Source organism: Grammomys surdaster, unplaced genomic scaffold, assembly GCF_004785775.1.
Source record: "Grammomys surdaster isolate TR1022 unplaced genomic scaffold, NIH_TR_1.0 127, whole genome shotgun sequence".
In the NCBI taxonomy this organism is placed as follows: domain Eukaryota; kingdom Metazoa; phylum Chordata; class Mammalia; order Rodentia; family Muridae; genus Grammomys; species Grammomys surdaster.
The window spans coordinates 6,323,130-6,340,699 of record NW_021604585.1 but is presented as its reverse complement, the minus strand read 5'-3'; the positions used below and the strand labels follow the sequence as shown (position 1 = coordinate 6,340,699).

At 47.6% G+C, this 17,570-nt stretch overlaps 1 protein-coding gene across 2 annotated transcripts in view; it reads right to left on the bottom strand.

Annotated features, from left to right (window-relative positions):
- Positions 1–12,324: 12,324 nt before the first annotated feature.
- Positions 12,325–17,570, bottom strand: part of Fntb (farnesyltransferase, CAAX box, beta) — an 83,821-nt gene continuing 78,575 nt past the window's right edge. For both annotated transcript variants that reach the window (XM_028788711.1, XM_028788721.1), the window contains exon 12: positions 12,325–13,698. In XM_028788711.1, the coding sequence (XP_028644544.1) occupies positions 13,567–13,698 (132 nt within the window). In that variant the 3' untranslated portion in view covers positions 12,325–13,566. The remainder of the gene's footprint in view (positions 13,699–17,570) is intronic.

Here is a 17,570-nt window from a genome sequence, read left to right as displayed (position 1 = left end):
CACATCTCCCCATATTCTGGTTCCTGCAAGGGACCCAAGAACAGGGCACGAGCCTTGCAGAATATCGCTCAAGAAGCAACCAGATGCTCCCAGGGTTGCCACCTGCCATCTGATCACTCATCCCAGCTTGGGAGTCCATTCATTGTTTCCCTATCTCATAATGTCCTTATAGCTCCAAGATGGTAGGGACAGGAGCCAGCCAGCTAAGAAAGGAATGTCACATCCATAGCAAACACCTACCACAGGGCCTCTGAGAGACCAGGGAAGGACTCTGGATCCAACAACTTGACCACATTTCCTATCCAGGAAATGAGTCCAGGCCACTCCCTCCCTGTATGCAAAGAGCAGATGTGATATGAGCAGGCCTTTCAGCCTAGAAGCTCCCAAGAAGTCTCAGGCTGGTCAGTTCTTGCTGCTTTACCTTAGCCAAGTGCCTGGTCTGCTGTGGTCCTCTACAAAGTCATTGAAAATGCACAGGGGGACAAACCTGGATGAGCAGCCATCTCTCACTTTTGATAGGATTACCCCCACATGATTTTGGCTCACAGGTATTTGAGCGGTGTGTAGTCTTGGGGCTGTCCTGTACCATCCACTGGAGATTTAGTCAGGTTATATATAAAGCCCAAGCCTGGCCCCTACATTGGAGAAGTTTGCATGGGTAAAGACCCATACATGGGCCATACACATGCATGCCCAGTTTCTAAATGCCAGGGAAGTTGAAGTGGAGCCCTTAGGGAGAAAGGGGGAGAGAGGGAGGAAGGATGCTCAGGGAAGGGCCCACTCAGCCCTTCTCACACTCTTGCTTTCCTTCCTCTTTTGAAAATCCAGTGTTGCGGGCGGTGGTGGCGCACGCCTTTAATCCCAGCACTTGGGAGGCAGAGGCAGGCGGATTTCTGAGTTCAAGAGTTTGAGGCCAGCCTGGTCTACAGAGTGAGTTCCAGGACTGCCAGGGCTACACAGAGAAACCCTGTCTTGAAAAAACCAAAAACAAAAAAAAAGCAAAAAAAGAAAATTCAGTGTCAGACCACAGGGGCCATAGATAGCTGTCATAAGAACTGACTGCAGTTGGGGAAGACGTGGACCCAAAGCCTCTCACCCTATATAGGTAGGATTCCCATCCCCACTCTAATGGGATCCAGAGATCCTTAGGAGCCAGTACACTGGCACTGATTTGGAGAGGGTAAAGGACTTCAGAGGTTTTATCCAGGGAAGAGCGCATACACCATCCGCAACTCTGGTAAGAATATGGCTTCCAGGGCCCTCACCAGTGGTGCATGATGGGTGCTGGTCATCAGGCTCTGGGAGCATTCTCCTGGCAAGGAGCTGAGATCCAGCCCTGCTCTGACTGATAGCTGGAGGCTCCAGCACACCCTTTGTCCCATCAGACCAGGCCATCACAGGTACAGAGGTAGCAAGGAAGAATCACACCCAAGATAACAATTCAGAGCTCCTATTACAGAAGTTAATGTGAGCAAAGGTCAAGAGAATGGCATCCTGAACCCAAACAAATGCAGAACCTAGTGTCAACTATGACTGACAGGTGGTGTGTTTTGAAAGAAAAATGATAATAGATTGCTATCGAATATTTTAAAAAGTATTGATATGTAAAAGAAACAGCCATTAAAGAGTTCCAGTAGCCAAAGTAGAGACAATTTGAGCAGCAAAACAGGCTGCAGTATTAGAACATAACTTGTAGTATTCTGGAGTCTGTGCTGATAGAAGCAGTCATCTCTCAGGACTGGAGCTCTGCTCTAAACCCCTCATAGGTACCCAAAGCTACAAGTGCTCCGACCTCTTAGTCAGATGGCACAGTATTTACATGCAGCCTCCATAAGTCCTCCCATGGACTTTAAGTACTCTTCTTGAGGCTGAGGATGAAGCTTGGTGAGAAAGTGCTTGCCTAGCATATAAGGCCCCGAGTCTGCTGTCCACACTGCCCTCCTTCCCAAAGCCCTAGATGGCTTACAGCATTCGATACAAAGTAAACGCTATGCAGATCATTGCTAAGCTGAGGTGTCTCGGTGAAGGAGAAGGTCTGTACGCGTTCAGTGTGGACTCAGTTAACTGAACTCACAGCCGCTGACACAAAGGGCTGAGTAAAGGGTGGAATGAGAGGACGGTAGACAAGTCTCCAGGGAGTACTTTATCCCTTCCACCGTCAGATTATGGAGCCTGATGTTCCCACTCCTTACATGTAAGCTAACCTTAGTGGCCCCTTTCTAGAGCGTGTGGGGAGGGAGGGAAGAAGGAAGGAAAGAAGAGCTTTGGAGACATCTGACCACATTACCTTGGCTGGAGATCAGCGTCAACACTGTTGTGACCTACCTCTGGTTTTCTTCCTCTAAAGTATAACCCCTCAGGAGGGTCACACCAATCTCACTCGAGGACAGTCTAACAAATAACATGACCTGAACCTCTAAATCAACCAAGGTCATCACAGACAAGGAAGTCTGAGAAGCTATCACAACCAGAGGAGCCAAGAGACCTGACAGCAGAGTACAGTGTATCCTACATAACACCTTAGCACCAAAACGATGGTATTAAAGTGGCCAGCGAGGTGGCTCAGCAGGCAGACTTGCTGCCAATTCGGATGACCTGAGTTCCATCCCCAGAAGCCACATGGTGGAAGGAGAAAAACGTCTACACTGCCTTTGACTTTCAGACTAGTGACTTGCCATATACACCCACACACCACCCACCCACACACAATAAGTGTAATTTTAAAATGGCATTAGACAAAAACTATAGGAATTTGAATGAAATGTGGCCTTTAGCCATTACATCCATATTACATACCCCACCGGATGTATGCAGTCTCTGTGGAGGCCAGAAGAGGCCATCAGATCCTCTGAAACTAGAGCTACAGACTGTGTGCACCCACCATGTGGGTGCTGGGAACTGAACCCTGGACCTCTGGAAGAGCAGCAGCCAGTGCTCTTCTCCACTGAGCCACATCTCTGGGTCCTTAATGTAAAACGTGATACCTGGGGTAAACAGGCAGGTGGGTGTATGGAGCTTTGTGCTTTCTGATTGCTTTTCTGTCAATCTAAAACTAAACAAAAGTTTTTGGATTTATCTAGTTGTGTATGTGTGTGTGTGCACACGTGGGCATGCCTGTGTGTGTTCACCTGAGTGTGTGTATAGACCCTGTGAACATGCAGGAGCCTGAGGAGGTCGGAAGAGCCATCAGACCCCCGTGGAACTGGAGTCAGAGACGGTGTGAGCAGCCATGTGGGTGCTGGGAATCAAACCTGCGTCCTCTAGAAGAGTAGCTAGTTTTCTTAACCACCGAGCCATCTCTCTGGCCCCTATTTTTCTTCTTCCTGAGACACAGTCTCATGTAGCAGTGTCAAGCTAGTTACATAGCTGAAGCTGGCCTAAAAATCCTAATCCTTCTGTCTTAACAGGCTTGCAACGTCACAACCAGCTGGCCTCTCTGTCTCTCTCCTTCTCTCTTCTCTTCTTCTCAGTTAAATCCTTATTTTAAAATCTGCTGCTGCTGCTTCTCCTCCTCCTCCTCCTCCTCCTCCTCCTCTTCCTCCTCTGTCCCCACCCCTTTTTCTGTCTCTCTCTTTTCTTTTTGGAGACTGGGTCTTGCTATAGCCTAGACCAGGCTCACCTGGATCTCACTATGTAGCCCAAGCATTGAGCTTCTTCTGATCCTCATCCACTGTTTTTGTGGTTGTTTTTGAAAAGCTGTCTCCTTAGGGAGAGCTGAGGGCAGTGAAAAGGCTCCCATTAAACTAGGCTCTGTTCCTGCCTGATCTTGTTCCTGGATATACCAGAGTGGCAGGGAGAAAGAATCTCAGCTGCCTGGTCCCAACTCCTGTACCAGCTGGTGACGAGCTCAACCAGAGATGTCCTTGTGAGAAATGAGGAAGATGTCCAGGAACCGGTTATACATGCTGGGGCAGGTTGTAGAAGGCTGGCTGCCACCAGGGCTGCAGTCAGCTCCCAGAGACTTGTCATGGCAGGGTGGCACACACTTATTTAAAGAATGCCACTCTATTCCATGGACTATACACAGCATGAGGTCCAGCTAAGGGCATGGGTCAATTGTGAGTTTTGTTTGCCTAGCATTCATGAAGCCTTGGGTTCAGTCCCCAATACCACATAAATCAGATGTGGTGGTGACCACCTCTAACCCCAGCATTTAGGAGATAGAGGCAGGAGGATCAGAAGTTCAAGGACATCCTCAGCTACAGAATGACTTCATGGCCATTCTTCATGAACTTCATGAGACACCATCTTCAAAGGCTTGGGTAGGCCTGCTCCCCTCTTTGTTGTCATTGTCTCGTCCTTGTGAAAGATGAGGCCAGGAATTCAAGGCCTCGGTCATCTAGCCCTGGAAGAAACCAGTGTTTATCTTATCTCTGCCCTTAGGTTACCCTTGAACCTCTTGAGTTAGAGACCTAGGGTGGCAAGAGAACATGGGCTTTGGGCAGCTTGGAGACAGCAGATCTGGGCTCAGGTGGACTTCATCATTCAACAGCAGAAACCTCAGTGAGTCACCCAGCTCTCTGGCCTGTTTCTCCAGTTATGAAACATAGGTCACAAACCTGCCTCACCCACTGGGTGAGACTGAGCCAGGGATCAGATGAGGGGAGGAAGGACATTAGGCAGATGGTCACGGGTTACTGCTGGGGAGAGCAAGTAAGGGTGCGAGCGAAGCAGGTCAGAGCAGGAACTGGGAACCTCTGTGGCCTCAGGAATGACTGGGGATAGTTTTGTGTCTATCAGGATGCTCCCAGCTATACAGATAGTCCAGTTTTGAAAGTCAAAAGTGTACTAAATGAGCTGGGTATGGTAGTATACACCTGTCATCCCACCACTTAGAAGGCTGGATGAAGAAAGATTCTGAGTTCTAGGCCAGCCTGGGTTATATATGAGATGGACCAAACTAAACCAAACCAAACGAAACCCAAACCACTGCCTGCCTAAGCTGCCAAGCCAGCCTGGGTTATACAGTGAGACTGAAACAAACAAACAAATAAACACCGCCTGCCTAACCAGCCAAGCACAGTATGGAGCCCAGTCGGCGTGTTGCTTTTGTAATACCATGAGGTCAACATTGTAAATTGAAGACTGTCTATGATGGTAAATGCAACTCAGATCAGCTCATGCAACTCAGAACCAGACAGGGCCTCAGAATCAGTGCTCAGGCATGCTGCTAGTCTCCCAGGGGGCTCACTCGTCAGCCTGCCTGACTTCTAGGTAGAAAAGTAGCAACACATGAAACTGTCCCACTAGGAGAGAACAATTGCTTTTTCTAATCAAGTGTCCAGGACTTCTTTGGGCTGTTTGAGGTCATATTCTTGGCTCTGGATCAATCACCAGAGCCAAGACAGGCTGCCTGGCTTATCCCTGGTTACTGTCAACCCTGAGCGAGTAGTTGAAGCAAAGACAAGTCAAGTTGACTTGTTTGGGGTGGGATGGATGGCAACTGTCAACTCCAGGTTCCCATTACACCTTGTCCACGGTGGTGGCCAGCAGAGGTAACTGGCCTCCTAAGCCCATTTCTTCTGTGGACTACAACCTCAATTTTTATTTGGAGTTTGTGGTATTTGAGTAAGAATGTCCCTCACAGGCTCAGGTATTTATTTATTTTTGTTTCCTGGTCTGTTTTGAGACTGGGTTTCTCTGTAGACCAGGCTGGCCTCAAAGTCAGATCTCTCTGCTTCTTGAGTACTGGGATTAAAGGTGTGCACCACCACTCCCAGCGCAGGCGCAGGTATTTGAACATTTGGTCCTGTGTTAGTAGTGCAGCCTAGGGAAGTTTAGGAGGTGTGGCCTTGCTGGAGGAAGTGTGTCAGTGGGGGTAGATTTTGAGAGTTCCTCCTCTATAAGTTACCTTTTGTTGTGTTTAATCACTACAAAAGTAACTGGAGTTTCATTCCTTCCCCAATAGTTTTGTGTTTGGGGGTGGGAATGGGAAGGCTTCCAATGTTTTGTATTTTGGGGTTTTTTGATTTTTGTTTTGTTTTTGAGACGGGTTTTAGGTAGCCCAGGGTGACCTCTAACTCACTGTTGCTGAAAATGATCACTGATCAAGTGATCATTCTTTTCTTTCCTTCCTTCCTTCCTTCCTTCCTTTTTTTTTTTTTTTTTTTTTTTTGTTGTTGTTTTGAGACCCAGTTTCACTATGTATTATGTATCTCTGGCTGGCCTGGAACTCACAGGTAGATCAGGCTGACCTTGAGTTCACAGTCTGCCTGCCTCTACATCCCAAATGCTAGGGTTAAAGACATGTGCTACCACCCCAGCTGGCTACAGATTTCTGATCTCCTACCTCCACCTCTCCAGTATTGGGATTCCAGGCTTGCAAACAGTAAGTACATCTAGTTTTTAATTGCCATTCTTTTTTTAAAAAAAGATATATTTATCTTTTGAGTGCACTGTAGTTGTCTTCAGACATACCAAAAGAGGGCATCAATACCATTATAAATGGTTGTGAGCCACCATGTGGTTGCTGGGAATTGAACTCGGGACCTCTGGAAAAAAGTCAATGCTCTTAACCACTGAGCCATCTCTCCAGCCCTTTTCATTGCCGTTCTTACCATTGTGTGCTTCTGATGGAGTCTCATGCCCACTGGAGAGAGAAGCATGTGACCAAGATATAGGCCCAAACCCTGTGAAACACAGTAGTCCCCAGTGGGAAGAAAGGCTGGGATAGCACTAGGCACTCATCTGCTGACCTTGACACCAAGAGGGTCAGGCAAGGAGCCATGGCTGCTGTGTGGAGACATGCAGATCGAGACTGACTCCTAGAGGAAAGGGGTGGAACACCAGGTCACTCAGAACTGCCACGGCCCTAGAGTTTTCAGAGGTAGTAATACATTCCTTTTTGCTAAATCAGGTTAGCCCATTTTGTCTGCCCTTGCTCCTAGCCACCTTCCCAAGTCTCATACAGCTTGGGATAGCCTGGAACTTTCTTTGCTTTGCTTTCCTTTTTTTTTTTTTTTTTTTTAACATTTATTGATTCTTTGTGAATTTCTCATCATGTACCCCAATCCCACTCATCACCCAGTCCCTCCATATACACCCTCCACCCATATAACCTCCCCTCCAAAACAAACCATCTTGCCATGGAAGCTTAGGTGTGTCACACAGTATACCCTTTTGTCCAGACAGCTTTACTTGTAACTGTTCATTGAGACTGGTTTCTGCTACACCATCAGGGCTGGCTTTCCTGTGCCCACACCACTACACAGCCAGTGGCAAGAAGTGGCTCTCTTACGCCTATGCCACCAGAGTCAGATCGCCCATGTTGCCCAGGTGTGAGGGGCAGGGCCAGCTCTCCTGAGTGCTAAGCTTGTGGGGGGAGGAGCCCAGCTCAGCACAGCCCATGGAAATCAACATGGCCCAAGTCAACACCTCAGACCAGGGATGTCCACATGGCCTTTGGTGGTAACATGGGCCATCGACTCAGACCCCTGCTGCCGCATGGCCATGGGCCCAGACGTGGTCTCAGGTGGCCGCGCAGGCCAGGCCACTCACATCAGGCTGTTTCTCAGCCCAGCAGCTGCATGTCCAGTCTGCCTCTCCTCACATCCTCAGAGGGCACAAACCATTTTGTTTCTCTTTCTCTCCCATCTCTCTGTCTCGTACTTGCTCATCGTAATAGGACTCGCCCACCCACACCTCACAGTGCCAAGCAGACCACAGACCGCTACCCCATTTTTTGTTTGTTTGTTTGTTTTTTGAGACAGGGTTTCTCTGTGTAGCCCTGGCTGTCCTGGAACTCACTCTGTAGACCAGGCTGGCCTCGAACTCAGAAATCCGCCTGCCTCTGCCTCCCAAGTGCTGGGACTAAAGGCGTGCACCACCACCGCCCGGCCAAACCCCATTTTTTTTCTTTTTTAAGAGAAAGGGCTTCCAATGTTTTTTTGAGGTTGTAATTGTTGTTGCTATTGTTGAGACAGGTCTCAGGTAACCCAAGGTGACCTCTGACTCTAACTGAGGATGACCATGGATTTCCTTCCTTCCTTCCTTCCTTCCTTCCTTCCTTCCTTCCTTCCTTCCTTCCTTCCCTCCCTCCTTCTTCTTTTACTGAACCTTCTCTTTAGCCCCAGCATTTTTTTAGATTGCTAATTTATGTGTGTGCAGAGCTATGTGCACGTTTGTCACAGTTCACATGGTGAGATCAAAGGACAACTTGTAGGAGTCAGTTCTTTCCTTTTGTGGTGTGGGGTCCAGGGATGGAACTCAGGTAGTCTCGTCCCTGTGTATCTCAGTCTAGTCTTGACCTTGGACTGCTTCTGCCTCTGCTCCTGACTCCTGAAATTCCAGATGTGCATCACCACACGCAGCTGTCAGTGTCACTGTTATCTTTAGTTGTGTAGTCTCCACCCTTGTCCAAGGCAGTGAATGCCATCAGGCAGTGTGTATGAGTGACTGCAGTATTTAGCATGAGTCTTACTGATCACATGCCTTTATGTGACTCTCACAGTACACGTTAAACATGCCAGCATGCCAGCCATGACGCTATGGCAGAACACTGAATGAATACAGACTAGACAGCGCCTATATATACCAGGGCCAACTGCAGCCCATGGGCCAAATCTGGGTTACCACCTGTCTTCATAAGCACAGCTTGGCTTGGGACACAGCCACACTCCTGTGGTTTTGTGGTGGAGGAGAGAGTTGAGCGTTGTAAGAGAATGTGTTATCCACAAAACCTAAAAGTACTGGTTTTTATTTACAAAAAGTATGCATCCTGTTGTTATAGTTGATAAAACAGCATGGGCAAGCAGTTCTCTCTGAAGCACCCCTCTTCCCCATATAGAAACAGCACTGCCTGGAGCTCGCAGAGCAGCTCCAGAGGAGCAAGCATGTCTGAGTTAACCTTACCCTGTGCCTTCCCCATACGCAGTCCGTGCAGGGCTCATATCTTTTTAGGCCACGATGAGTCTCGAGAGCATGTAGGTATGAACTCGTCCATTTCCCACTTGGGGCTTTGATACAGTCTTTTGGACTCAGAAGCTGAAAGCTATAGTGAGCTCCTGCCATTTCCCGGACATACTTCTCTAACAGGTGGTTCGGGTGTAACTGAGACAAGCCTTAATCTTCGTGATGAAATGCCAGCATTGTTGTCCAGAAACCCAATACTTCAGGCCAATGGATCCTACCTCTAGCCACAATTGCACGGCACCCAGGACCATCAAACACATGCTGCTGCTGCTACTGCGGCCCTTTTTAGTTTGTGGCTTTGAGCATACTAGGCAAGTATTTTACCACTAAGCTGTTACTTCTGGCCCCAGACAGATCAATCTCTAATCCCTGGCCATTTAAGCTCCTACCCAAAGTATAGTTTATAGAGTTTGTATTGGGAAAGTGTGAGGTGTATGCGACCATCCGCCTCTTACGGTTTCATTTTTAAAACATATATTTTCATGTATGCATATTTCCTTTCAAGTATGTGTGTATCACATGTATGCCTAGAGTGTAAGGAAACCAGAAGAGTGTTGGGTCCCCAGGAACTGGAGTTAACATGCAGTTGTGAGCCACCATATGATGCTGGGAACTGAACCCAGGTCCTCTAGAAGATCAACAAACCATAACCACTGAGCCATCACAGCAGCTCCAAAGTTTTCTTTAAATCATTATTAATTTATTAATAATTAAATTATTAACACAATTTATTAACAATTAAATTACTAATACAATTTCATAAATTGATTATATGTTAAAATACTAAAATTATATATTAAAATAATAAAATTCATAAATAATTGTGTGCATGCATACATACAGGCATGTGCATGTCACAGTGTACATGTTGACATCAAAGGACAGTTTATAGGAGTCAGTTCCCTCCTGTTGCCATGTGGGACCCAGGGATCAAACTCAGGCAGTCAGGTCTGGTGGCATGCTTTACCTCACAGACCGTCACGCAGCTTCCCTCTTACCGTTATTTAAATTTTATCTGATGGGTTAGAATACGAGGAAGCAACACAGCCAGGTCTGAGCGAGGCTAGCCCTTGGCAAAGGCCCTTCCATGGCACTGGTATTTAAGCATCTTTATGGCCTCTGCTTTTGTATGGTTTGAAGTGGCTTCCTATAGAGTCCTACTACAGTCTGCAGGACAGTTTAAGCGAGGAGGACGCTCTGATTCACAGTGTCCCTAAGGCCTACATGATACATCTGCCATGGAATTTATCACCAGGAAGAGGCTCTTGGCAACTGGCATGTTGCCTTCATCTGCTAGAATGCTACAGTAACCCACTTTGGCCTTTTGTTTTGTCTTGACCACAGCAAGCTCTCCTTAAGTAAACTCAGTTCCAAGAGGCACCATATCTTCCTTCTCCAGGCTTCTGGGCCTGTGTGGCCCCTTGCTGGGTGTTTAGTCTGTAACAGCCCCATGCCATGGTAGACTGAGCAGGCTTTATGCTGTTGTAGTACTGACACAGGAAGATACACTGCAGTTTTGTGCTTCAAAGGAACACACAAGAATAGGCTCTGTGGTCCTAAGTTCACAGACCCAGAACACACATGCGGCTACTGGCAAAGTGAAGAGCACCTGAAGCACCCGGGCCTCTGTGTGGGTTCCATGGCGTAGACTAGTTCTCTGGACATCTGCACTCCTTTCTGAAGGCTGCTGCGGGCTGAGCTCTGCCACCAGGTAGGTGACAGCAGCCAAGCAAAGAGGAGTCTCGGCACTAACCAGACTACAGAAGCAGGCCTGAACCACTGTCTTCCTAACCAGACTACAGAAGCAGGCCTGAACCACTGTCCAAGCAAAGAGGAGTCTGGAGTCTCGGCACTAACCAGACTACAGAAGCAGGCCTGAATCACTGTCTTCCTAGGATTCTTGGGAATCTGGGATGAGCATGGGGTTAAACCTTCATCTTTGGTAAGGAAGACAACATGGTGATGGGGAGGCCCCTTCAACCCAACTCTGGATGAAGGTCCATCAGGGGAGGAGTCTCACAAGAGAGCAGTGGTAAGGAACAGAATGAGGCGCAGGCTGGCAGTTCCTCTTACCATGATCTTGGCAATGTCCAAAGAGCTATTCTCTCACCTGATGTTACTGACTCAGAAACAAGGTTACAATGAAAGGACAGTTTAAGAATGCCACCTGAGGGGCATTCACCCTGGCTGGTCTTGGAAGCCTGCCTTCTGTTGCCAGGAACAGCTGGCAGGATCCCCAAGGTGGGCAGGAGGGACTCAGGTGGATAAAGAGCTGTTTAGTTTGGTATTTATTTAAAGGGACATATTTCCTGGAGTCAAATGCCATGCTGGTAGTGTCTTTTACTCACCATCTACATGATAAAATATGGATCATATAAAATGGGAGATTTCTCTCCAGGCCCACCTGAAGGCTCAATTGGGAAGCTCTCCAGAAAAGGAATTACAGAGAAAAGTCAGTCCAAACCTGGAGACAGCAGTACCACTGCCCTCTCCTCTCCCTAGCCCAATGCCACCTATCCTTCTAGGACCTGCTCCAGGGTATAAAGACATCACAGACCCCAATTATGACTGCAGCTGTCTTTATTGCCTCAGGCTTCCAGCGTTGAGCCTTCTCCTGTCAGTAGTGGACAGGTAAACTTGGGATAATGGATTGCAACCCAAACCTTTATTAGCAAAATAAACATTGCCAGGGGATGGGAGAATGTTGCCATCAGAATGTAGCTCTGGGTTATTTGCACGGCTGCAGTTTCCCCTGAGGTATCCTTTCCCAAGGAGCAAGCCTCAGAACGCTGCCTTCTTGGCATTTCTCCTCAGAGTCCCTTCTAGTCACCACAGAATTCTGGCTACATCCACCAGCCCCTACCTATGGCCAGGATGTCCACCCATCCTGCCCTGTGCAATGGCAGAGCATAGTCCCCTCCCTGGTAGGGTTGGAGACAGACAAATACTAGAATTCAGTGTCGGGAGAAAGTGCACAGAAGAATGAATTTCAACTTCCTTCATTCACATGCAGGAGACAGGAAATCCCCAGTGCAAAGGGGCATCTTGAAGGAGTTTTCTTAGTACAGACAGAAGAGAGCATACTGTGCTGAGAAGCAGCTCAGTGGCTAGGGCACTTGCTGTTCTTAGAAAGGATACAGACTTGGTTCCCAGCACCCATCCTGTACCAAGTTACAACGACCTGTAACTTCAGATCAGCTGATTTGATGCCCTTTTCTGGTCTCTACAGACATCTACACACACACACACACACACACACACACACACACACACACACACACAGAGAGAGAGAGAAAGACAGAGAGAGAGAAAGAGAGAGGGAGGGAGAGAGAGGGAAAGGGAGAGAGGGGGGGGGAAAGGGAGAGGGAGAAACAGAGACTTAAATTTTTTTCTGAAAAAAAAAAAAAAAGCATAGAAAATGTTACTCTTTTATTATTTCAAGGAGGTAATACATAGCCCAGTACGCCAAAGCAATAGGGAATCAGAGGCAGCAAATGGCCAGTGGTTTGGGGAAGAACCTCAGACTGTGTCTCCAAGCTCCCGTCTGCCTGCTCACACAGGCTGGACGGTGACAGGAGCTTGCTATGACTGTAGCAGTGGGTGGATGACCACACTCAGCCCCCTACAGACCGTGAGACGGCCGATACAGGGGCAGCTCCAGGATTCGGCACACCAACAGCCCTTGCCCTACCACCTGAGGCTACTGTCCCAGCAGCAGCCAGCTTGCCTAGCATTTGCCTCTGTTTCAGAGAGCCTGGAATGGCCAGGGCAGGAATAAATCCTGAGTGATCAGTTAAGGTGAAAGCCTTAGTAGTGTTAACACTCTGGACAAGAAGAGACAGCACTGTCCTGGAGGGGAGTGTGGGGAGGAAGGACTAGAAGGAGCCGAGGCTGCAGCCCTGCCCTAGGAGAGCCTCTCCTGGAACATGATGGGAGAGGCGGGGGCTGGGCATGGGGAAGCAGCTTCCTCTGGCACAGGGTTGACCTAGAGGTTGGTTTTTCCACTCATAATTGATTACCTGGGTGTACTCATCATACCAAGGGCAAAAGTCTTGCTCATACCAAACATGGCCTCAGAGAGATACGTGACTCGGTTCTCCCCAGGTTGTGAGGAGCTGTCAATCTAAGACCCTCCTTCATTCCCAGCCCCTGTCCTTTGCAGATGACTGGGGTGGAAGAGATGAGCATAAATATGCCCCAGTGGAGCTCAGTGCTCTGTTCCAGAGAGCTCATACTGGCTGGACCCACAGCCCCACCCTTGCACAGAGCTGACATGTATACCAGTGAGGACGCAGGTCTGGTGACTGAATGGTGGTGTGTAGGTGGGGGTGACAGCACTGGCTGGGATGCAAATGCTCACAGATACCTTCCATGTCAGCATCGTGGGCCTGGCTGCTGCTTCCCAGCATGCACTGCTCTCCAAACCGGCTTGCTACATCGGCTTCCAGAGTTTTGGTTTGACAGGTATGAAAATAATTTTAAAAATCACACCGCTGTGTATTCCAACCCAGAGCTGATGGCTTTGTTTTGTTTGACAGGAAAGGACAAAGAAACCACAATTCCACAGTGGCCAAGGCTCAAGTAGCACAGAGCGTGCTGTACACCCAAACGGAGAAACCCTGTCTGACGGGGCTGCTGGGGGAGCCATGGGGTCCTCTAGTCGGTGGCAGGACCTGAGGTCACCTCCTCTTCGCATTCCTCAAAGCCTGGGACTGGCTTCTGCAGAAAGTGTGTGGTGGCCTGGATCACCTTATCAGGTCCGATGTTGTACACAGGGTGCGTGGGCTGCTGCGGAGAGAAGAGACGCAGATTCATCAACAGCGGCTCTACGTCTGCTGAAAGGCACCCAGCAGAACCAGACGGAGGAGTGATACACACGGGTTTATTCCAGGCCCAGATGTGCAACAAAACCAAACCAGTATCTGCTGACAACCTCTCATAGTACACAATCACAAGGGAACATTATTCAGCCACTTAAATATATGCTTTTGGGGCTGGAGAGAGAACTCGGCACTTACACTGGCTGCTCTTTCAGAGGACCTGGGTTCAATTCCCAGCACCCACATGGCAGCTTACAACTGTCTGTAACTCCAAGTGCTGGGATCCAATACCTTCATACAGACATACAGGCAGACAAAACACTGATGTACATAAAAAAATAAATCTGTTAAAGAGAGAGAGAGATCTCTGAATATGTGCTTTCAAATATTTTAATGACATGGTGAAATGCCAGAATATATTTTGGAGTTTTTTGGGTTTTGGAATATTCACATAGACTTTACCAATCATCTTTATGTAAAACCCTGAACCAGACCCAGCACCCTAACATGTTAGACATGTGCTCTACCACTGAGCTATCTCCTTGCTCCAAACCCTTTTTTTAAGCACTGAAACTTTCTTATCAATATGTTTTTAATTAACAAAGTGCTATCTGTTAGAACATTTTCTTCCTTTCATTCTTTTTTTAAGTCTCATCTAGTCCAGGCTGGCCTCAAATTTATTATTGAAGCTGGCCTTGAACTCCTGACCTTCCTGCTTCTCCCACATGCTGGGATTACAGGTGTGCACGGTGTCTGCCTTTTGTTGTGACATTCTCATGTATACTGTCATGCTTTGTTCTTATTTGCCCCCATCCCCCACTTCCGCTGGTCTCCCAACTCTCCCTTGGCAATACATTCCATTGTCCTTCTGTTTCTTTTCCTGAGACCTCTGACATAGAAAGATCACATTTTCTCTCATATGGAGTGTAGATTAAAAAGTAAAAGAGAAAAAGAGGCCTGGCGGTGGTGGCACACACCTTTAATCCCAGCACTTGGAAGGTGTGTGAGTTCGAGGCCAATCTGGTCTACAGAAAGAGTTCCAGGACAGCCAGAGATAGACAGATTAGATAGATAGAAACTCTATCTCCAAATAACTAAAACAGCCAAACAAAAACAAAGGAGGAAGGAGACATGAGAGGGGGAGGAGAAACACTGTAGCGTTTTAAAATTAAAGTTTGTCTCCGCATGTGTTGAGCACACTCCCATCTTCCTCCTTGCGAACCCTCCCCTTCCCATTCATTCCCGTTGTCTCTACAGACAGCTTGATTCATAGTTTCATGTCATAGATACATGTCTTCCTGAGACTGCTCCAGTCACTTACTGTGATGGTTCCCGCTGCAACCATTCCCCTGCAAATGACAGAACTGCATTCTTTATGGAATAAAAGAGTCCCTCCTCTCCCTCTTGTTTTGGACAGGATGTAGCCTTCTGCTGCTGCAATTACAGATGTGCACAACCACTCTTGGCTCCAAAAGTTTTTGAGTGCTAATATGATACTTGAAAAGCGTTAGTCCTGAGTTCAATTCCCAGCAACCACGTGGTGGCTCACAACCATCTGTAATGGGATCTGATGCCCTCTTCTGGTGTGTCTGAAAACGGCGACAGTTACTCACATACATAAAATAAATAAATAAATATTATTTTAAATAAATATTTTTTAAAGCATGTTAGATTTGAAATGTTCGCATCAGGGAAGCCTAACCTGTAACACAGGAGCGTTTGCACATCATCTCAAGTCTCTCACAACTTACTTAGGGCTATGACAGAGAGGCTGGGGCTGGCAGGCCACCAGCATCCAGCAAGACAGCAAGAGCAAGCCACAGGTTAGCTTTCACTCTTCTTAGTCCTGTATGTGTCTTTCAGATACTAAGCAGTATGGTGTATCTGTATTTGTAATTAAGAAAAAGGACCACAGCTCTTTTGGGGGTAGAAGTGTCGGATCACATTTCAATTCTTTTACAGTATTCCCCTATATTGCAGAAATCTGAAAGAAATTTAAGATCTGAGACAGGACAGAATTTTAGACCAGTATTCGGGCCCCTCTCATTCTGGGCAAGTAAAGAGGAAGAGAATATGACTGCAGAAAAGATTTTAAACTTCTTTCTTTACGTCCCCACCTCAAGTTTGTGTGCAAGCCCAGTTAGTGGAGTTGCTTTTCTCCTACTGTGTAGGTTCCAGAGTGGACTCAGGTTCTCAGGGTTAGCAACACGCACCCTTACCAGCTGAACCATCTTGTCAGCCTCCCTCCCACTTATTATCTATTTATCTATTTATTTATTTATTTTAGACACTGTCTCATGTAGCCTAGGCTGGCCTCCATCTCAGAGAGTACAGCCAAGAATCTCTGACCGGCCTCCACCTTCCAAGTGCTGGGAGTACAGGTATGCATCACCATGCTTGCTTTACAGAGTACTGAGAGCTGACGGAGGGCTGTGTGCATGCTAGCTAAGCACTGTACCAGACGAACAGGCCCAGCTCTCAGCTCTACAATGTTTCTGAGAGACAAAATGGGAGGGGAGCTGGACATGGTGGTGCACACCTTTCACCCTCATACTCAGGAGGCAGAGCAGGCAGATCTCTGTGAGTTCAAGAGTAGCCTGGTCTACACAGAGAGTTCTAGGCCAACCAGCACTGCAGAGTGAGATCCTGTCTAAAATGGGGGAGGGGTCAGTATTGAATTTCATGAAACCAGTATATTTTAAAACACAAACTGAAAAATACATTATATAAAAAATGTATATCAAATCTTTTTTTTAAAAAGTCTTTCTATTATTTATTTATTTATTTATTTATTTAATGAATGTGTGGTACAGGGTCCCCCCCCATGCCACAGCATTCAGTGGAGGTCAGAGGACAAGTTGCAGGAGTCACATCTCCCTTTCCACAGTTGAACTGAACTCAGGGTCTTGTGTGGCAACCCACTGAACCATCCCACCAGCCCTCATGTCAGTGTAAGAAAGAGTCCAACTGACCTTCACTGAGGGACTGGGAGATGACTCAGCTAGTAAAATGTTTGCCCAGAAGCCATAAGAACCTGAGTTTGGTCCCCAGTCACCATGTAAGATGCCAGGTGTGGGTGGGGCACTTGTAATCCCAGCAATAGGGAAGCAGGGACAGGAAGATCGGGGGCTTATTGGCTAGCCAGCCAGTAATCAGCAAGCCCCTGGTCCTAGTGAGATGCTCAAGCACCCGAGGTTGCCCTCCAGTCTCCATGTGCAGAGGCTGGACCACGTATAGTGGCTGCAGCCGATAATCACAACCACCCCAGGAGGCAGGGGCAAGAAAGCTGACATGGAGCCGGGCGGTGGTGGCGCACGCCTTTGATCCCAGCACTTGGGAGGCAGAGGCAGGTGGATTTCTGAGTTCGAGGCTAGCCTGGTCTACAGAGTGAGTTCCAGGACAGCCAGGGCTCCACAGAGAAACCCTGTCTCAAAAAAAAACAACAACAACAAAAAAAAACCCAAAACAAAACAAAAACAAACAAAAAAAAAAAACTGACACGGTTCAGGGCTAGCCTGCTCTACAAAGTGAATTTCAGGCCAGTCAGAGCTACAAAGTGACGTAATAGGACCTTGACAAAAAAATAAAATAAAATGATTTTCATCTATTTGCACTTCTGCTTGAAATATTTACCAATGCAAGCAAAGGAAAGACATAAAAGACAGATGAAAAGAAAAAGCTCAATATTTTTATCTGTTGGCCACTGCGGACAGTCTCAGCTGCATTTGTTTCTTGGACTCATGTCTAGGTGCACAGTGTGTCCTTCTGCCAGGCTGCCGTAGCACAGGCCATGGTGGGCAGCATCCTGCTCCTTTCTTGTGCTGGGACTGAGCTCAGCGC